This window comes from Ischnura elegans, chromosome 1 (assembly GCF_921293095.1).
Source record: "Ischnura elegans chromosome 1, ioIscEleg1.1, whole genome shotgun sequence".
In the NCBI taxonomy this organism is placed as follows: Eukaryota; Metazoa; Arthropoda; class Insecta; order Odonata; family Coenagrionidae; genus Ischnura; species Ischnura elegans.
This window is the reverse complement of record NC_060246.1, coordinates 109,895,644-109,918,401: the sequence shown is the minus strand read 5'-3', so window position 1 is coordinate 109,918,401 and position 22,758 is coordinate 109,895,644. Positions and strand designations below refer to the sequence as shown.

The 22,758-nt window shown below is 38.3% G+C and overlaps 2 protein-coding genes across 2 annotated transcripts; one reads left to right on the top strand and one right to left on the bottom strand.

Annotated features, from left to right (window-relative positions):
• The first annotated feature begins 1,947 nt into the window (after positions 1-1,947).
• Positions 1,948-4,289, top strand: LOC124161477. Its single transcript, XM_046537838.1, has 2 exons — positions 1,948-2,128; positions 3,640-4,289. Exons 1-2 carry the CDS (start codon positions 1,948-1,950, stop codon positions 4,287-4,289), a joined length of 831 nt encoding a protein of 276 aa, XP_046393794.1.
• Positions 4,290-15,630: 11,341 nt separating this feature from the next.
• LOC124167899 (piggyBac transposable element-derived protein 4-like) lies at positions 15,631-18,188 on the bottom strand. The gene is made up of 2 exons (XM_046545967.1): positions 17,809-18,188; positions 15,631-17,602 (listed from the first exon to the last, which is right to left on the bottom strand). The coding sequence occupies exons 1-2, from the start codon at positions 17,945-17,947 to the stop codon at positions 15,954-15,956; spliced, it is 1,788 nt and encodes a 595-aa protein (XP_046401923.1). The 5' UTR covers positions 17,948-18,188; the 3' UTR covers positions 15,631-15,953.
• Positions 18,189-22,758: the final 4,570 nt, after the last annotated feature.

Genomic DNA, 22,758 nt, shown 5'->3' with positions numbered 1-22,758 from the left:
GTCGGTCCTGGAAATAGTTTTGACAGTATATTAATGCGTGACAATTTTATTATGAGGCAATATTTAAGGTAAAATGTAAGATTTCGGGAAATTCAAAAGTAAGGCTAAGAATGTCTGATTGCTTAGCATCGTTCTGTGAAAAGTACGAGCATTTGTCCTAAGTAAAAATTATTACACAGAAAATGAAGAAATCACTGCATCGAACCCCGTGCTTTTCCGATGGATCTACTCTATAAGAATTAAAATATAAACTTAAAGAAATTTTATTTAAAAAATCACGCTTTAACTCAGTCTTAAGAAAATTCTGGTCAAAGCAGAGGAAAACATGCGAATGAAAGTGAAGAGTAACATTGTAAAAGTATTTGGCATAAACTCGTCACCCCATAATCATCATTATAATATAATACACAGCCACATAATGGTACTACATTTTGAGATTTTTTTATTAGCGCTACCTCTGAAGCCAAATTTTTACGTTTACATTTTTGCAAGCCACGTTTTTATAACATAAAAATTACCATTGTTTCTTAAAAGTTTTAAATTATGTTTCGATGTTGTAGTATTTTTTGATTTAGTTGAATTGTTCAAAAACCGTATACAGCTTGCAAAAGCAAATGCACTTTGGACTTTCTATTATGTATAGACTTTTTATTATTTAGGAATTAAATTGCAAAGAATAAATTTTCAAAGGCATACATTTCAAAATGGTGCATTATCAATCAAAAAGGAATTGGAGATATCCGCTTCTTTATATGTTTGGGTCTACTAGAGCATATTTTTTTTATTTTTTCTATAACTTTCTTAACCTAAAATAACCTAAATAAATAAATTTATTTTGTGAAACAGCTAAGTGTTTTCTTAACCTTTGTGCATAACATAACCTAAATTTCTTTTTTCGTTGTCGGTTGAGCGTCCCGAATTTTGCGAGGCAAAAACTATTAATGGAGGTTAACCGACGATTGTATTCTTGATGATATGGCATATCGAATTCATTACCAACTTTAAAATGCCATTTTGTAGCAATATCAAAAATTAAAATGCTAATTTCTCAAAATAATAGAATATCACAGCGCGAACCAACGTGCTGCGGAAAGTTTTCATGAAAATCGATTAAAAATCAAAAAGTAATGGCAACAGAAATGAAGCTTCTTTTCGAAAGACTGGAACATACACCATGCAATCCTAATGACCTATATTTGAAAAGTATTAGTTACGATTTGGTGTGTCTCGACCACGGACTTAGTTATGACATTCCCTCTAACCATGGTAAAGGCAGGGGCGGCTAGGACGTAAAACCTCCTTTACTTCGCTCCGAAAGAAAAAATCAGAATCTGATGGTCACGTCTGACATCCAGTCTAGATGGTGACTCAGTGGCCACTCATTCAAGTGAAGATTCACTCTCAACTCCGAAACGCAATCGATGCTCCCCTTGCAATTCAATCGAGCTGTGGAAGCGAGTCACCGCCGTTTGATTCTCGCCCACTCAGCAAATTTCTCCCTCGATCCAATGCCAATCGCTGCTCTGACAACTCCCTGTGTTCTGCAAGAGAGCTCTGATGATACTGCAAGGTCACATATCGAGGTCACGGCCCTTCATTCCCCTCGAAGCGTTCCACAGTAACACTTACTTCAAATTCCTGCAAACCTCGACCTCCCCGCCTCTAACTTAGGCCCGCTTCACATGGACGCGGACCGTCCGCGCTCCGCGCTACGCGAGCGGTTAAGGTTCCATTGAGTTTAATGGAAGCGTTCACATGAGTGCGGATCGTCCGCACGCGGAGGAGCCATCCGCGTGGCCCCTCCGCCCCGCGGATCATCCGCGCGCGTACGGGCCACAGAGACAGGTTTGTGCTTGCACATGAACGCGGACGGCTGATGCGGACCTAGTAGAATTCGAGCGAGTCAGTAGTATTTGAGCGAGCGCGGTGATAAAGAGTGTTTTCGCAATGGATTCAGTAGTTGACACTGAGCTTTTGATTGGTGAGGTGGAAAAAAGGCCTAACTTGCGGGATGTCTCTCACGATAAGTATAAAGACCGTGATCTGCGACTAAAAGCGTGGGAAGAGATTACCCAAAGATTCTACCCTCGCCTTCAGGATATGGAACAGAATGAAAAGAAGAAAACTGGTGAGTAGATTATATTTTATTTTCTTAGTAGAGTTGGTTACAAGTTCCAATTTTTATACAACCCCTGACATATTTTTAATTGTTATACCGAAGGAAAATTCTTCTTTTTATAGCTGTGCAAAAAGAATAACGTGTTTTAATTGTTAAATCTATGTTATGAGTTTTCTTATGCTATATCTGCTTAATAAACCGGCATTTAAAAAAAATATTCTCGGCGGATTTATGCGTGCGCGTAATAAACAGACTTTGGGAACTTGACTAAAACAACAATGTCATGGTTCATATAATGTTTTCAACGTTGCATCGTGAGAACCAAGGAATGATAACTCTTGGTTATACACTTTTCAAGTCAATGAATGAAGGACAGGAGAATTAGCATAACCAGGAAATCTCATTACTTTGTATTTCCTTTTGAACGAGTCAAATTAAATTTTAGACTCTTGCCAGGAGAGCGCCCCAGGGCCTACAAAGTAGTTTGCAAACTTATCTCTAATTGCATTGGCCGATCTATCTGATTGTACCTGATTCCGGTCATCTTGCAATCCTGTAACAGAGAGTGTGTCTTCGAAAGAATATCCGTCCCTTACTCTGACAAAATTATGCAAAAGGCAACATGCTTTAATTACTGATTTAGCCTTTTCAAGGTCAATATTGAGAGGACGGTGGAAAATTCTCCACTAATTAGTTAAAATTCCAAAACTACACTCGATAAACCTTCTGGCTCTTGTTAATCTGTAGTTGAAAATTCTTTTTTTGTAATTAAGGTTCTTCCTTGCATAAGGCCTCATGATATGATCCGCTAAAGAGAAACCTTCGTCGGCAACAATAACGTAAGGCAACTGGGGCTCATTAGTTCCCGGAAGAGGTTCATCTTTTGGTATTCCTAAATTTCCTTCCGTCATTCGCATCCAGAATTGGCATTTTCTAAAGATGTTACTGTCACAGTTCCCTCCAAAAGAACCCACATCAATATACGAGAAACAGTAATTAGTATCACAAATTGCCATTAGAACAATGGAAAAATAATGTTTATAATTAAAGAAGAGAGATCCACTTCTTGTGGGCTTTTCAAGGCGGATATGTTTTCCATCCAATGCCCCGATGCAATTAGGAAAGTTGGAGACGCTGTTGAATCCTGAACTTATTTCCTTCCATTTTTCCTCCGTTGGCTGAGGCATACACTCATCTTTCATTGTGGTCCAAATAGCATAACACACCTCACCCACAATCTTCGAAATAGTTGATAGCCCTATTAAGTATGAATAGTGCAAATCCGTCATTGTGTTCCCACTTGCTAGGTATCTGTAAGAAAATAATTCAAAGTATTTTTATACCCGTTGTGAGCCGTGGGTGTGTGAATTTTTTTATTGGAATCAAGTAAAATTGTCGCAAATTCAATTCATTTCATAACCTAGTTGCGTCAAATTCGCACAACCTTAGTCATTTGTCTTTACAAATATATGGATTCATATTTGTCACACATTATCGAACCATTTTTGTTTTTATTTCAGTTGACAGAGTACAAAAAAGGTGGAAAACTGCGAGAGATGCTTATTTCAAAAGCCGAAATAAGGCAAGAGCTACAAAGTCGGGGTCTGCTGCAGCGAAAGTCATTAAGTACATTTACCACGATCTGTTGCAGTTTCTTGATTCTGTTCGGGAATGCACCACGGAATGTAGCTTGGAACAAGAAACCTTTGAAACGGATGAAACACAGGAGCTGCCTACTAATGATAATTTTAGCTCCCAGGCAAATCATCACAAAAAGGATGACTTCAGGAGGAAACGACCACAAAAAGGGCCATCAGCTTTTGAAGACAGCTTGCTGTCATTATTACGAGATTCACGAGAAAAAGAGGATGACGACGATCGAGCGTTCTTCACATCAATCATGCCATTATTGAAAACTTTTAACCTAGATCAAAAGCTCATGTTTCGTACAGAAGTACTACAACTTATGACGCGTATTAAAAATGTTTCTTCCCAGCAGCCCCAATTTACGCAAACACCATACATTCCATCCTCATCTCCAAAAGGTCCTGTGCAAAATCTGTACCTATCTAAATCACTTCCGCATCCTAGCTATCAATATATGCTAAACCAAGCAACTGCTCCTTTACCTTCACCAAGTACGTCGACATCATCTTGGGAGACCCTTTGAAACATTTCCATGCTATTTGTACTAATATTATTTGTGATTTTTAGATACTATTGAAATAAAGTATTAATTAAGCAAAGTAAGAGTATTTTCATTATCACTTACCTCAGTGTGACACAGAGCCGCTCAGTAGGAGTAATGGAGATTCTAACTGTGTTTTGTCGTTTTAAACGCCCTTCCACTTTCGATAAGAGCTCGTCGAACGACCGCATAGACATGCGAAAATAGTTAAAAAACTTATTTTCATCTGCTCGCAATTCAATAAATAGGGTCACGAAAGCGCCTTTAAATGCTCTTCGTGCCACAAGTGGGTGCACCCAAAACCTCCTGATGGGCATTTTTCTTCCGTTTCTTAATGACCTGATATGCAGCAACTACTTGAATAGCACTTGGCAGCATGACCTCTTTCTTGGCAATCTGAACACAACTGACATCGTGGCGGACGCGGACGGTTTTCGTCCGCTCCCATGTGAACAGCGGCAACCGCTTCCCGCGCTCCGCGCGCGTAGCGCGTGGCGCGGACGGTCCGCGTCCATGTGAAGCGGGCCCTCTCCTCACACGCGCAATCTGCCCTCCTCACTCCATCAACCATCCCCCACCAGGGACTCACACGCTTCAATGACCTTTCCCTCTCGGGGGGTAATGTATCCTTCCCTAAATCTCGCCACCCGCACTCCACTCATTGCACGCCCCCTGCCTTCGACCACAGCTCCACCCCCTTCACTATCCTCCTTAAGCCACCTGTCCGGCCGAATCACCTTCCTCTTTCCTTCCAATCCATATATTGCGAAGTTTATCGCCCAGAAATCTGCTGCTCGCCTTCGCTCCGCCATTTTCCCACCAATCTCTCCACTAGAGTGTTTACTTTGCTCGTTTTTTCAACCCTCGCCCCTTCTCTTCAGTGAGAAACCCGTTTCCATGACCACCCATTGGGATTTCGCCCATCCGCCCATTGTCCACTACTCATCTACGAGACCACCATCTCCTCCTATATTTCCTTTTTTCTGTGGTTTCCTTGCCCATGGCCACTTTTACAGCACCGAGTGAATCCTTTTATGCTCGATAAAAATCAATGAATCGCGTAATTGGACGTAATATGTGACCAGATGGTTATAGACGGGTATAAAATATAAAAACGTCGACTCGACCAGAAATTTTCCCTTTCTATCATATCTCCACCATATGGAGGCCACTAGGTTGCATAGCTGAAGAAAAAATCACAGTAAGTTGAAAGATATTGCCAATTACAGTTTATTGCGCGAATTGAGTCCGTATCGGCTGATTCAGATCCATAAGAAAGATCTCTTATTACTGTTTAGCAGCCAATGGCCCTAATTGTCATTTGAAGCTGCTTATGTGACGGTAAAGATATCTTCTGATTTGTAATTTGAGTATTCGCTTATATATTATGACCATTTGATATCAAATAAAGCAAAAATAAATCGATTTATATTTTAGTGTCTCTCATAATGTAACCCGAATAAGGAAAAGATAATTGATTTTTCACGGTATTATCTGAAAATTGAAGGGGTGAAATATACCTTATTGAATTTTCAACTCTTTTTTTCATGAAGTTATCGCACCCCACCAGAAATATAAGAACTAAGCAAAAATTGAGCAGCTTAAAGCCGAGATATACTCTAGGCTTAAGTACTCCCACACTGCCAGTTTGTGTGTCACACACACGTGTCACGCTGGGACGCGTGACAACTGGGCCCCGGCCTCGGGGGTTTTGCCCCCCTGCTCTCACATTAAGGAGGGACTAGTTCTAGTCATGTGAAGGACAGTGGAGTTTTATTTCAACTAATTTTATTATTGAAACGTAAAAGCCGTTGAAATATTTCTTCGTTAAAACTTTCGCGGGTACTCGTCATGTTGAATAAAAAATGTTTGGGCTACGTCGCCGCGTCAATTTGTGTGTGGCCCCAACGTTTCCCGACCGATGCTGGTCACTCATTCAAGGGAATATGATGAAGTAGGAATTTTTATTCATAAATATAGGTATTCGTGTCAGGGGTCGGAGGAGGGAAGCGGGAAGTTGGAGGAGTAGGTTTTTTCGGATTACGGGTTGCCAAGTAGAGTAAATTTAAGGCCGGTGTCCCTGTTAAAATTGCTCTTCTCCTCTTTTGTTATTTCGATGGCTTCTCTGACGAATCTCTGTTTGAAACCTCCTAAATGAACTGGCTGGCTTTTCTTCTCGCCGTCATAATAAGTAATGGTCCTGAATCATCAGCTAACGGAGTTTTAAACTGAAAAACGAATTTGAACACGGAACCACAAACCAACAACATGAACACTGAAAACCCTGTTGTGTTATGCTTTGAACCCTCTGATTTAGTGTAAAAATTTCACTGTTAAAGAAATTTGAGCCATTCATTCAACTACAGCTTAATATTAATTTCTAGGCACGACTCAATGCTGGATTTCCTGAGATGAACTCGAATGAAAACAAAGAAAAGACTTGACCACCCCGACATCCAATGACCATTGAATGTCCAAAGAGCTGAATCAAATGTACTAAAAGAAGAAAATAATACATACCGATATCATATTTTGTACTGTAAGAATGAACTTAAATACCTATGTAAAACAGCACTGGCTCGGGGGAAGAGGGGGCCAGATAGTGGCCTCACCCCAGCTAGGTAAAATAAAATAAAAGTCAAGTCATATCTTAGCATGGTCTTTGAAAATGTATATCAAAATTTGAAGTTTTTATGGGTTAATGGATAAGTAAATGGGTTCCAAGTGACATTTGTAGAGGGAATTATTGTGTACCCCTACGAACAAAATTCGCCTGACTCTGTGGCAAGAGACTGTCATCTCTGTCATTAATTTGATTCTCACTCCTGCGGCTCTAACTTCGGTGAGCTCAACCATCAACTACATCAACCAACCCTTGTTGAATCACTAAGTTTGCTTGGCACGGTCTCTTGTATATCTGGGGAAACTTCAATGGAAATTTCTGTTCAAATGAATGAGTAAAAAAGTAGCATTAAAAATTGTACCTGAAAACCAATTCCAGTAAATTAATTCGAATTGATTCACAATAACATGTGAGACAATTTAGCATGAACTCAAAATTGTAAAATGAAAGTCGTGGGTTCATCTTTTTTAACAACTCTATGTTATTATATGATTACCTTGAGTTAAATTACTTGCACACGCAATGGTTTTGTTACAAGTAGCTGCGATAGAAATGACCGTACAGAATATATGAAATCTCGCATCGAATCGAATCGAATTCTGCGCATCATAAATATTGTTACGCCACTCAAGTGGCTAGGGCTTTGCTTTCATGCTTTGATGACGTTGATTTTACAGATAAGAGCGGGAAAAGGAGACAATTTGTCACGATTTCAGCACAGCAAACAACACGATTCAGGTAAAAAATAAGGTAGGGAATTGTTGGCTGACTAGACAAACTTGATCTTCACTAAAAATAACTAAAATTTGTGAATTGAAACATATTTAAGATAAAATAAATATTGAAGGAAGGAAGAAAATCTATGAAGAGGAAATTATCATCTACTTTTAAAAATATTGTCGCTCAAATAGACTGTTTTGTTCGTCGTATAAAAGCCAAATTAAATGTTCTCGTTTATTCCAAAGCTGGAATTAAAACATATCTCAGGAAAAGAGATAGATTTTTGAAAATTATATTCCGTTTTAAGAGCAATGACAAAACTTCACTTCCATCCATTCTTAAACGCCACTTTCCTACAGTAAGACCGAGATACTAAAGTTGAATTTTTGCATTCTTGACAGACTAGGATCACTTCAGAATGCGTTGACCACCATCCTGTTTTATTTCCTTTCGATTCTTATCCAGAAAACATAAAAAATTGATGAACTTATTATTTTGTGATCAGATTTTCCAAAAACTGCACTATTTATCGATTCATATTATATTGGAAATAAAATCGAGGGACATACGTCGAAACATTTAGAATCAAAGAACAATGATTAACGAGGCATGATTTTCTTCGGTGGGAGGGGTACAGAAGGCAACAGCCATTCTGAAAATTCGAACGGTGATCCGTCATGGGGGGCGAGATAAATGCGAGGGACATCCATCTACCGAAGCATTCGCGCACCGAAGCCACCCCCTGCCTTACCCCATCCCGTGCATCACAAGTCCCCACGCACGTCGGAACCAGCTCATAGATCACCTCACGTTTATAGTGGTTAGGTTGTACTGCGTGAATTTACCCTTCGCTTGTTAGAGTTCCTTGAGTTGTTTCTAATGAAAATGGATATTCCTACTATTTAATTGATATTTCTCTGCTTGAGGTTCTATTTCATTGCTGTCCAACAGCTACAATCATTCCAGTAAAATGCTTTAAGGTCTCACTCGGAATTTCTAGAACCATATTTTTTTCACTCTCCAAAAGATGAGATCAATTCACCAAGTTCTTTATTTCCGATGCAAAAAAATAAGCAAATTTAACACGAAAGATTCATTTTTTCCATTACTCGGATGATGTAAAAAGATGTCATTCTTTGATAAATAAAGGCTGTTTACGAAGAACAGTAGGCATAAATTTCAAAGACAGTAGACAAAAGAAGGTATAGGTATATGTTACTCATTAGAATAAGTGAAATATTGCAGTTTTTCGGTAGAAATTGTATCTATTGGATACCAAAGTAGCTCCGTTAGAAACTGATTCCAGTCGTTCTAATTCAGTACTTTTGATTTGATAAGTATTTCGGTGGCATTGATTAAAAGAACTATGCACGTAATAATTGCAATAAAAGTAACTGTTTTCAGAAACGAGGGATATTACCACATAGTTCTATCAAAATTCTTGTAATAGGAATGTGTAAACTGCTCTGTGAACTTTCTGCTAAACCTTGAACTGCTCTCATCAGGTATCAACAAGCAGCTCTGAAACCGTCATCATGGCTTCTTAACCCGGATTTGAACTCTTGAAAAATTCTTCTCGAAATTCATTGATTCTCTTTATCTCATATTATCAATCCAACTCGATTATAAAGAATCTATATTTGCCATTTTAAAGGAGTGAAGGGGTATAGAGGGCATTATCTAACTGTGATAACTGTCGGTGGTGATACAGTAGGGTGAACTTTTCCCCATTCTGACGTTCCACTCATTCCGACTCCATCGATAGGAGTGGCAACACTGCCCCTCCCTCTCCCTTTCGCCCACTGTCCCCCAAGCAATCCAGTAAACGTGTATCTCATGAACGTGGACGAGGAGGTGCGATGCAGACGAAGAGATGGCAAAGGGTTCACAAGGGGTGTGCTTTGAAGGTCTATGAGGGAGGGTGTTTGGAGAGGGCGCAGCGATAGGTAGGCGGAGGAAGGGAGAGTGAAGGACGATGGGAGTGGAAATTTCGGGCAGGTCTGCATAAATCTCAGCCAGACGACTTCTCTCTCTCTCTCTCTCTCTCTCTCTCTCTCTCTCTCTCTCTCTCCTCCCCCTCTATCTCTCTATATGTCTCTCTCTTTCCCCCCTCTATGCAGCGTCACCCTCCGTCCAGAACACCACCATCCTGCTCCTTCCCACCCCTTCCCCACCTATCTCACACATGGACATATCCTTTGCACCTCTCCGTCAATTTCCTCTTTTCTCACCCTCTTTCTTTGCCATTCTCCTTTTCTCTCCTCTCTTTCCAGAGCGGCTCCCGTAATTCTCCCCATTTTTACCACTCACCCGGCAGAGTTCAAGATGAAAACACACAAAAATGACAGAGAAAAGCTTTCCAACTCCACAGTATACGAACAGCGCATTCCAAGTCACGTTTTCATCGACTCTATAGGCAAATTATCATGTGTGGGTTAACTTCAGTCCATTAATTTTCTTTTTTTACGGGTTTTGACTTTCTTTTGTACCCTTGAGATCGTAATTAAGTCATGGATGAACAGAATAATAGTGGTTCTCGGCGTTTTTTCTGATTTCATGCTAAAAATAAGATTAAAAAATTTACATATTCCCTCCAACAACATTCCAGAAAGGGAATCCATCGAAATGTCATAGCTTCCCAAAACAAAACTAACAAACGTTAAAGTTAATACAATTGGAATATTTAAGATGCTTTCAAGGAAGTGAGAACTCTGATGCAGGATAGATTAATAATATTTTATTGAAAGCGATATGAAAAAATGAGTCGCCAATGCTTTTCTTTAAAGGCAAATTATCAAAATACTGTGTCCTCAAAATTTATTGTGTAGTAATGATCAAACTATGTGTCGCACAAAAATATTCTTCATAGATTAAGCCACAGAGATTTCTGAATATTCAAGGCTTCAGAAATACGGTATTTCAAATACCTAATCCTATACCCTAAGCTCGTTGTGTTGTCATTCTCAGGTACGTTATTTCTTGAGGTGTGCAAGGCCCTCAAAAGAGCATATAATTTCTGAATAAATGCCATCAAAATGTATCTTTCAGCCAAGCAATCCATCAAGCACGGTTTTCATGCATAAAAAGTAAGGCCTAAAAAATTCACTAATTGTTGATGTGGCAAGTTAACTCAAAGTTAAGTAAAAAAAAAATAAGCGCAAAACCTTTCTAAGGTAACCAATCAGCAAGAACTACACCCTCTCTGCGCAACACACCAGAAAGAGATGACATAGAAAAAAGAGTTTTTTTCATCAGTGCATAATCCTTCTCCATCATGACAGGAAAGAGAGGACTTAGTTACGCCTCACATAAGAGCGCTGCAGTAGAAGAGGGCGGGGAGAGATGGGTGGACGGGCAAAAAGAAGAAAACAACGGCTGTATCTTTGCGGTTTTAGGATGGAGGATCGGGACCTCCCATTCCTCGTCTAAGATGAGATTTACGGTCTGGATTACGACTTCGCCATTCCAATGATCGAAAACATTTTACGAGAGATACCCAGAAGAAGGGTGCGTGGCGTCAAAATCCTGCTAGGTGGGGGGAATAGTACGCTGATGGATCCAATGAGAGGTCACACTTGGAGTGAAGGAAAGAGTGAGGATATAACTCTGAAAGTCATGAACCTCGCCACTTCACCCGACTTAAATGAAACTACATTCACTCTTAGTTCCACTCTTAAAATTTGTGAGGAGACCCCTCACATAGTTTTAAGGAGGTAGGATTTCGAAGTTCTTTTAAGATTTTTATATAAGTATTCTACCGGTGAGAATGGTTTACATGGAGCAACATGCAGCTTACACCCGCCTGACTCATCTCTCAACTTAGACTTCACTCTCCAGTTCATAAGGCTAACTTCTTTTCCTTCTATCCATGGATCTTATTATCATCCTTTCCCTGCCTCGCTATGATAAAATTCTATCTTACTCTGTTCTAACAACCCATCTCCGCTCAGTACTCACTCCAATCAGAACACTGTTTAAAATGGTTTTTCGTTATCAACAACATCAATCAAGGTTAAGAAGAAAAATTAAAGTATATGCAATTCAACAAATTTATTTTAACTCAACACTTTTTTTAAACAATTTACGCCGACCTTCGGAACATCCTTTGACTTCAAGTATTTCTTTGATAATAACTCAAAACATAGCCATGTATTTTAGCCTAATTTTTATTTTGTGCATCTTTCTAAAAGTAGAACGATCATCATATAATTTTTGTCAAAAATCTTTACGTAGTTATCCTACCATTAATCAAAATTTTACTTATACTTTGGCAAGAATAGCCATTAGAGCCCGCATATACATGCAGATTTATTATGTATTTGCCAGAAAATATTCTTGAAAAATCCTATTTATTGGAGAATCCTGCCGATGAAAATAATAGCATATAAATAAATATTTTTAGGTACTAACTTCCTCCAAGATATCCCTCCGTTTCCATTTTGCCCCTTGCACAGGTTTCCTTAATGGAGACAGGCTGAGATGTCAGCCTTGGGCCACTCTGAGCATATATTTTTTCACATAAATCCTCAGCCACCACTGGACACTGAGATACCGTCGCTAAATCCCCCTGTTTACCCACCCTGCCTTCTCATATCCTCGTCATTTACGTCACCCTACAAAGCTCGGAAATCTTATTTGCATAGTAGGAATGATCGACTGAAATAATGCTTATCAAATAAACTTTCCTTCTCAGATTTTTTTAAAGTAAAATCAATAGTTTAAAACAGTATCAGTCACTCTAAGCAACTGTAAAAGGCATGTGAGTAACGCTGTTAAAAACGCATCTATGATTACGCGGGCATTCAGTTCTTCAACACGGAAAAAGGCAAATCTCTATACTTGAAGATAATTTTCTCCAACGCTATAGTTTCTACCTTATACATTTTTCTATTACAGGCCCAGTCTGTATGGGTCTCGTTTTGGGTTTGAAATTCCAGGACAATATCTAGCTAGGGCTAAATGAAATTGCTAAAAGTGAGCGATTTTGATATTCTAGGAGGGTTCCGACCATATAAACAGTTTATCCGAGAATAAATCTTAACTTCGCTATTGTATGAGAATAATAAATATACGAAAACAATTGAATGTTTTTAATGCCAAATTTAAAAATAAATGAGGATTTGCGAAAGAATTCGTATTGCTGCATGTAGCATAAATGGATTTTTTAAATGGGAAATGAGGTATACAACATACTTATGTCTAATCGAACTATCGAATAAATATGACTCTTATTAATGATTTTGGTAAATATTCCTAGAGTTGATCTAGAACATTTATTGCACAACAGCTGATCTCCAGCCATTGGCGTCATTGACTGAAAATTCGCTATCATGGAATATAAAAAAGGACACTGCAATAACAATAAGCATGACTTAAGTGTAAATTGCTAAAGGATAAATTGCTTAGGAAATGATAACTATCTTTAATACTAGAAAATACAATGGGAAACATATTTTATTGCTATTCCTTTCACAGACTTCGCACACCACTGGTAACTGAGCCATGAGAATATTCGTTTTTTCCCTTTCCAGTGATTCACTTCCGTGCGTTCATTACGAAAAGACATGACATTTCTCTCAGCACGTCATCGGTCACATTTTACGAACTCACGCCTTCTCATCGCATATTTTACCGTCCTTACTCCTTTATCTTAATTTCAGCGTTCCATGCCTCATTTTACTTCCCCTTTTTTATTTTATTCTTTCCCGAAATTCCGATCTCATCCTTCGCATTATTCTCCGGTCGCGCGGCTTATGTCTCAAGTGTCTGATGTCATGGAGACATTTTTCGCTCCCTCCAACCCGCAGCGATGCCACCACATTTTTCTTCTACTCCATTCATCCTTCAAGCAGCTCATAATGTTGCTGTCGAGAAATGCCCTGGGGTCATGAGAGCGTGGCTTCGTGTTGAAGATTGAGCATAAAGGAGTCTCGGTGAGCAAAACTGGAAAAGGGTTTTTTAGTAGCGAGAAAATGGCAGATGAGAAAAAAAGAATTTGCAACATTTATGCCGCTGAAATCTATGAAATATTATATTTGACTTGTAAAATTTTTAAGTAATAAATTGGGGGTGATGAAGTTTCAGTAAATTTCTAGTAATATAAATGCCTTCTCCATAAAAATTGTAGCGGCGTTATGCTCATTCAGCTATACAACTTGACTATGACATATACTCAACCGCTGTTGGAAGGTTTCATAATTTATATCCTCTTTATGCCTGGTAAACTTCAGTTACCTGCCCAAGTGTACTTTGAGATTTAAATCTTATAATGCCCTGAAAAGATTGTTTAGAAAATCTTTACCACCGACATTTAAACATTGTAAACTGTTCATGAATAATAATAGTAATAATAACTTTTCAATATTGTGAGATTCCAGCATCTGATGTTGCTATGAATAGAATAGTATCAATTTTTGAAATGTTTTTGCGGAGTTATTATTATAATTTGTCGCGTAGTGGTGGACAGCAATAGACAAATAACAGTGGGAGAAAAATGAGGCTAAACGTAAGACAGGCATTTGAAGTGGAAACGACTTTATGTAGGATAACAGGCCTTTAAATGATATATGTGAATATCGGATATACGGTGTCAATTAAAAGAAATAGCCAAATAATTGAATGGGCGGTAAAAAAAACGTATGAAAGCGTTATTACGCAATTCAAGGATTAATCCTTGAAAAGGAAGTCTAATGCTCGCATGATATTTCTCATCAGTGAAAACAGTCGACAAAAATGTTACCCGTTTGAACGTGGAAAACTTGAAACTAAGACGAAAAAAGGAGATGGCGAAATAGTGTAAACATCACACACCTATTCGGGATGGATGAGAGTGAGAGGAAGATAATGAGTGGGACTGGGGGAGGGGTGGAGATGCCCCAAGGAGAAGGATTGGAAGAGGGAAAATTGCCCGCTGCCTCGAAGCCATTCTCAAGAGAAGCAAAATGTTCCCCGAAGTTCTCTTCTTAGTATCAATTAGGGTAATGATATCCATGAATTTCAATTAATTATTCCTCTCTCGCACTAACAAGCAGAGAGAATCATCATACGATAGCATAATAAGCTTTCATTTCAGATTTAAAATTTCAAATACTTCTCAGTGGGAAGAACGTTCTTCGTGACCAGAACTCTCCTGTTTTAATAATGTAGTGCCAACATTTACAATTATTCAGGGCTCATACTTCTTTTCTCCTGTGACTTCAGACCAGTAGGAATAATGGAAGAGATCTTATCAAAATACTATGGATAAAAGTTTCTTAGCTAATCAATTTAGACACAAAAACTTAAATTCCATTATCCTGGGAAAAATTATATTTATCTAATACACTTGAATGAATCTAAAATTGGGTGAGATTGCGCAACTCGATCTCCAATACTCGCTCAGATCTCTCGTTTAATTAAGCTTAAAGATTTATTGTTTCAGATATTTACAATCCCAATTTACCCGTCGTATATGCTATATTTTCTGTAAAAAATAGTCCTATATTTGCTAAAGCTATCTTAGGGGTAGTAAGCCTTGCCGCAGACAATCTTGCCACTCCTGGCGCCTGCAAGATTTGTCACTTAATTTAGAACGGTATAATATGACTTTCTCCCTTCGCTAATTCAACCATGCAGGCCTGATGTGAAGCAATGGATACCTACTCTAACTCTCTTAAGTGTACAAAATAATACCCAAGTCTTTCTTCTCAATTAGTCGAACTTAAAACAATACGGATTCTTTTACATGTTCAGTTATTCTCTCAGAATAACTTCTAATTGATCGCCTTCAATTTGAGTCGGTATCGTGGAATACATACAAATAATTGCACCATAATAATCACATATTTTATATTTTGATGAGATACATCCATCTAAATTTATCTCTGAAAATTCTGGCCGGAATAAACGGATCAAGGAAAGATTGAAATCAACATTTATCATCTAGGAATTTTGCATTAGCTGGTTAAATAATGTATCCACTCTAGCACTTTGAGTGCTAGCGCTTTAAAGCCTCATCCTTACCCCAGTGCTGGGCGTTTTTACGAAAGTTTAGAAATTTTTAATAATTTTACTACAATACATAGAAATTGAAAATAAAGACGACCATATTGTTTATAAATTTATCTTTAATTATGTGTTTAGGTGTAATATACGCAAATAATATAATATTTTTGCCATCTCTACAAAAATAATCAATTTTCTTAAAAAAAGAAAATTGAAAATTCCGGATTTGTAATACAAATGATAATCACAATTAAAATTAAATATACATTTTCCTTTCAAATACCATTATGTGAAGTGTGAGCATCATTTTTATCGACTATTTATGTTACATAATTTTTTTTTGTATGATATATTTGAAAGCATGGAGATACACAAAATCCTAAATGGCAAATTTTGCACTCAAAAGATGTGTCCTTTCTCCTTGCCTTCCCTGCTTGCTCTGTACCCTTGTCAGAGCACACTTTACATCTTCTTTGAGCCTTTTTCTTTTCTGGGGGAATTGGTATTCTACTGAGAAAATGTTTTCCGGAGAGACGGGTTAGATGACCTCCACTGGGACCAGGTCCTGATGAAGGTTCTTCCTGAGTAATTGCAAGGTCACTGCAGAGTTCCTTCATGAAAGATGTCATTGGAATTTTTTTCCCTGTAACTTGGTTATACAAGACACATGCATTTTGTACTGTCATCAAAATCATGTGGAAAGCTAATTTCCTCCACCATTTCATACTACGGTGGTCAAATACACCATAGGACATACGCTGGTCAGAAAGGTCTACACCAAATTTTTTCTTATTATAGTTCACCACTGCAGCTGGCTTAGTTCTTTGGTTACCTCTTCTATCACTATAGGTCACCATTTCTGATGTATGTCGTGTACTTATGATGTATACATCACGCTTATCCTTCCAACATAACACGAGTACATTACCTTTCCTCCTGTAAACTTGTTCCCCACGACTTAGTTGAGGATTACGAAGAGCACTGGGCATCCCTCTCCTATTTTTTTGCGTTGTTCCTACCAACCCCGTTTGGAGACCTTCCAATTCCATGGCAAGCAAGGGACTTGTATAGTACCTGTCTGTATACAAAGTATGCCCTTTTCCGGCTAAGTTTCCAAGAAGCCTTGTAACAACATCTTTCACAACATTGTCCTGACCGCAAAATACGTCGAAGTTCCAAATATACCCAGAATCAGATTCAGAGAGCATATATAACTTGATGCCATAACGGCTAGGTTTCTGAGGCATGTATTGCTTGAAACTTAGCCTCCCTCTGAATGCACACATGCCTTCATCGATGGTCACATCCTCTGCCGGTTGGTATGCACATTGAAATCTACTTCTGAGCAACTCGAACATGGGACGAACCTTGTGTAGAGGGTCAAAACCTGCCTCCCCTTTCTTCTTTGCACTGGTGTTATCATTCAAATGAAAATTAGCTAAGATGGATAGGAATCTATCCCTACTCATGACACTAGGGCAGAAATTACATGATATGACCGGATCTGTGCTCCAATGATTGGCCAAAGATGGCCTCTCACTGATGCTCATGTGCAAAATAATTGCTAGGAATTTTCGCACATCACCCAGTGTAACAGTTTTCCACTTCAGCAGCCTGCTGTTAGGAGATATTTGATTCAAACTCCTCTTTTTCTGTAAAATTTGCCGAGCATAAAGATTTGATTGTTCCTTGATGATTTTTATAATATCATCATCAAAAAAATAAGAAAAAAAATCAGCAAGAGGAGTGGTTTTGTCGAGACCAGTTTCCTCAACCATACCAGACATTCCGGTGAAAACATTTATATTTGGAACATGGTCTATTTCACTCCAACCTCCATCTTGTGCATCTGCCATGATCCTTCGTCCACCTCTGCCTCGTGGCCGCCCTCTTCTACCTCTCAAACCCCTTTGATTCATGGCCGCTGCTTCGGTCTCACAATCACTGGTGCTACTGCTGTCACTCGAATCTAAAGGAACAAAATAGAAGTATACAAAACAGGCATTTGAGAAACCAAGTTGAAAATATTCAAGAAACCTTGAGTAATATGTAAGAATAAAATTATCTAAAAAACGACCTTACGCAATATTTCACAAGTAACGTAAGTGGGCTTCAAGAATAACAGAGGTCGTTACGCAGAATAAAAAAAATACCAAATAAAAGACATTAGCTTACCTAAGTCAGATGTCACTTCGTTTAAAATGAAATCTGGATCATCTTCACTAAGTTCAGCATCATCAGAAGTGCCACTGTCATCCCATTCCCGACGTAGTTCTCTAAGAATATCTTCATCACGGAGCATAGCGTCGGCCATGATGACTGCTTTTTCCACAACTGACAGGGTGATGCAATACCTATATTTTTTCGGTCATTACTGTAGTGAGCTGCCATCTAGAATATTTTCTATGCACTAACTCGTGTAAGCAACCGATCTAAGTAGATTTCAGAACGTAATATTACGCTGGCTACATAAAAGACGATCAAATTCAAACCGACGTAATATTACGTTGCCCGCAGTTCTACGAAGATTCACGAGAACGTAATATTACGTCGTTAGCACTCAAAGTGCTAGAATGAATTACTTAAATGAATTCCATTTCAATTAAAACGTACAAGCAAAGCTATCTACCCCCGCGGTTTTAAATTGAACACCTTAATTTTAATATTTTTTCCTAGTGGAAGAATAGGAGGCATTGAGAGTAGAAAGCTAAGCTACTGGCATTCACACTCATGGGTAAAAAGGGTAGTTGTTTGCTCAAGTCAACTGTAAGTTACGAAGCCTTTTTCGAGTTTTTGAAGAATTGATCGTATTTGAAGTTTGAACCCAAAACTTTTCGATGATCACAAGGCAAATTCTCAACGCACAAATACCACCTCGCTCTCTGGAATAGCAATTTAGTCTTTGAACTACATACAATATTTACAATAAATTTTGACCGCTTTTCAAACTTGATTTCATTTTTTTTTAAATACATTTTCCATTTATATTAAAAAGTCTCCAAACACATTCATTCCCTTGCTACCTCAATTTTCAGTTGCCAAAGATCAAGAATGGCTGGCCTTTTCATTCAACTGTCATCTTTAAAGCAAGTATTAAAGAATACTTATTCTTCGGAAATCATGCAAAAACGTGAGCCAGATAACCTTATTATTGAACTGTTCGAGGAAAATATCCCAAAATAAACTATTCCTTCCCGAAGGACTCGATTTCATCTAGCCTTGGAAAGAATGTTGAAGTAAGCTATCTTGAATATGTAATTTTTAATTAAATTAAATTATTCGACGATGACAATGTTTTAAGGACTTTAATGAACGTGAGTGTTTGGCATTTTGTCAGTATGTTGTTTTCCTCCAAAAATTCGTGCAGCCCGAGCCTCGCTGAGATCGAAGGATTAAGTGGCAGGTTCCAACTCGAGCTAGGAGTGCAAGCCAGTTACTATGTCAACAGAGGGATTCGCGCACGCCATCGCTACGCCGGGGCTTCATGACGAATTCAAGGCATTCCTCATGTCTAATACCGCGGCGTATCTAATGCGCCATTCATGAGCAAGCTGCCTTGGGGTAACCCGAAGGGATGCGATGTAAAAGGAGACCATGATTCTCCTTACTCCAACTGCGGTGTGCGTCATAGCGGGATATGAGGAGGAGTGAGTGTATACGAAAATATGAAGAGGAGATAGAGAACCAAAACTGGAGCTGTAAATAAATAGTTTCCCTTAGGTTTAGGATTCCTTACCTTGGAAGTACTTGTAGTGAAATGTTAAGATGAAAAACGAAGCTAGCGATTCGCACATTAAAGAGTATTTCGACTCCTTACTCCGGTTTAGAAAATCCACCGGAAAATTACAAAAAATATCTTCTTGAAGTGGGTGGAAAACAAAATCTTTTTCAATCACGGAGAAAAATCAGTATAAGACTAGGTTAAGGATACTTAAAAAAAACCATAAAAGCTTAAACAGCTTAAATGACCATATTACAAAATTAATTGTTAAATAATAATAATAATAATAATAATACGTCTTTATTGGGCGAGATTGGGACTAGAAAGTCCCATCTTCCATCTAACCCCTCGTCAAACATTAAATATATGCAGTTAAATACATTGTCTAGTTGCTCATGAAATTAAATGCAGAAAAATTACATAAAAATAAGTAGAAGTTCCATTTTCAATCAACAATTAGCATTATAATTTAACAAAGTTACTATTGACCAAGTGTAAAAAGATGTTAGTGAACGTGGGAAAAACCTAAGGATATTGACTGTCGTCCTTATTGGAAAAAACCCACTGCAGGAAAACGCCCACACAAGAAGGGGGGCGTGAAAAACCTGCGAAAACCTACTGAGAAAGCTAATGTAAACCTGAGTATACAAATACAATGAATTACATGGAAAATTTCACCCAGTACCTGTAAAGAAAAGGAAAATTAGATGAAGCCGGATGAGATAATTGATGAATCTTTCGTACTGTTCCCGTGATGTTACATGTCTTGCTGTTGTTCTCGAAGAAGTTTTACGTGTAGTGCCTTTTTGAAGGAGGCGAGTGATGATGATTTACGTAGTGGTAGGTCAATGTTGTTCCATTCGCGGCATGCAGTAACAATGAATGATTTATTGAATCTGACTGTCCGGTGGTGAGGTATAACGAGTTTTTCATTTCCCCTCGTATTTGAGTCGTGTATTCTACTAAGTTTTTGAAATTCGTCTCTGAGGTACGCTGGTGTATTTGTCTGTAAGATTTGATAGAGAAGACAAAGGATATGCATCCGGCGTCGAGAACTAGGCTTTAACCATTTGAGATCGTTAATATGATTGGTGGTATGATCTGATATTTGTAAATTAAATATGAACCTAATGCAGGCGTTGAAGGAGCGGTGAAGTTTATTCGACAGCATCTGAGATATGTCTTGAAAGGCAACATCGGCATAATCAAAATGGGGAAGTATTAATGTTGAAATTAATTGCTTCTTTAAGGAGAGAGGAATAATGTTTCTGAAACGTATTAATGGAAATAATGACTTATTCACTGCTTTACATATCTTAGTTATATGAGATGACCAAGACAGACTTTCATCAATGATCAATCCTAGATTAATAACTTCGTCGCAGTACTTTATGGGAGAATCGGAGATGTGTAGTTGCGGTAATTGATCTCTGTCGATTGACTTGAGTATTTTAGGATATCCAATTATAATAGCTTGGGACTTACTAGGGTTTATGCTTAGGAAGTTGGATTTGCTCCAATTGTTGATATTTTCTAGGTCATTATTTAGATTACATATTCCATTGAACAGGCTTTTAACATTTGAATTTAGGTACACTTGGAGATCGTCAGCATAAAGATGATATTTAGAATGATTTATCACTGAAGGGCAATCATTAATGTACAGAGAGAATAGCAGAGGTCCTAGAATAGAGCCTTGGGGCGCACCTCTTGTGGTTTCGATCCACCTTGAGCAGAAATCATTTGTAATCACTCGCTGATGCCGGCCTGTTAAGTATGATGTTATCCAATGGACTACCGTAGGAGAAAGGCCCATGCCTCTCATTTTTGCTGCTAGGATATCTTTGTCTAAGGAATCAAAAGCTTTCGAAAAATCAAGCAAAACGAGTACTGAAACTTCTTTTTGATCCATGGAGCGTCTCAAGTCATCGGTGATTTTAGTTAAAGCGGTAGATGTGCTGTGACCGTGTCTGAAGCCAGACTGAAATTTATCGAGAATACTGTTGCACTTTAAGAAATGTGTTATCTGCTCATATACAAGTTTTTCTAGAACTTTGGAAAGGATGGGAAGAAAGGATATTGGACGGAATTCTTTTTCCCCTTGGGAATTATTCTTTTTTGGAATAGGTCTGATTAATGCTCGCTTCCATTGACTTGGGAAGTGATTTTGAAATAGAGAGTAGTTAAAAATGTTGGTGATGTATGGGATAATGACAGGAAATAGCTTTTTTATGAAATCTAGTGGTATACCATCGGAACCTTGTGCTTTAGACTTAATTTTCTTGAAACACGATTCAACTTGTAAATATGACTTATTCCAAACCGTTTGCGTGAACGGCAGTGAAATTCACATTAATTTCCGAGAGAAAAAATTTCCTTTGACCTTGAATAGAACCGCGAACCTTTGGCTATCCAGGTCACTCGGTAGACCACTACGCTACCCAGGTTCTTCAATATAATTTTATTATAAAGATCTAAACTAAAAATTAATACTAAAAAATAAGTTACTTACCGTTTCTCAATATTCTTGCGGAGGCCTAAGAGACCTATCACCAAGTAGTCCCTTGCTGTGGAAAAGAATTCACTGGGACGATTTTTAAAAACGATGCACCACTTTAATTGATCTCATTATTAGAAAACGGAATGGAAAATTACTGTTTGTGATGAATAAGACCTCGTAATAAGAGAGACAAAAAAATATGCAGTGGAAAAAATTAGAAACTGCTCACGGATAAACCTCCTCACACGTAACGGTAAACAATTATATTATTTAAATAAACACTAAATGTTTCTGCGCTATGATTATAACCTTAAGATGCCAGCAAGAAACTAATGTTATTAAATATGCCACCTAATCCCAAAGCAAATAAGTATTCACTGCGTTTCAAGGCACAAACTAATAAACCTCACGTCCAGCTATTTCTCTGCACACTCTCCGCTCGTAAGGAGGACGACTGAGGATAATTCTCAGCAGAAATGGCCTTGCACCAGGAACCCCATGCAATGCGTCATCTGAAGAAAAGATTTATTTTCGTAACCTTGAGTAGTTTTAACGAACGCTGCTATCGCAATGCATTGAATCGAGAGCTGAGGTTCTTGAAGTTCCCTAGCAAGGTCAACTTGAACGCCGTCATCCGCTGATTCCAATAACCGAAACGGATACCTTTTCGAGTGATGATGAATTAAAAATTGGATACTTTTTCGTGTGATTACTCCCCTTCACATGTAAGATAATGCTCTAAGAGATAAAATCACGCTAAAAGTTAAAGCTTGGGCGCAAATTTTTTTACCACGAAAAGAATCTACATATACGAGTTACCGAGTAAGCCACCACCAGAATGTATGGCACGGAATGATTCCGTATGGTATGGTATTTGGGGGAGGCGACCGACAGCTGAGGTCAT

Bases quoted from the DNA above. Each gene is read 5' to 3' on its own strand.
- LOC124161477 (XM_046537838.1), top strand. From the start codon at position 1,948: ATGGATTCAGTAGTTGACACTGAGCTTTTGATTGGTGAGGTGGAAAAA. The intron at 2,129-3,639 runs GTGAGTAGATTA...TTTTTATTTCAG, and splicing joins GAATGAAAAGAAGAAAACTG to TTGACAGAGTACAAAAAAGG.
- LOC124167899 (XM_046545967.1), bottom strand. From the start codon at position 17,947: ATGGCCGACGCTATGCTCCGTGATGAAGATATTCTTAGAGAACTACGT. The intron at 17,603-17,808 runs GTAAGCTAATGT...TTGTTCCTTTAG, and splicing joins CGAAGTGACATCTGACTTAG to ATTCGAGTGACAGCAGTAGC.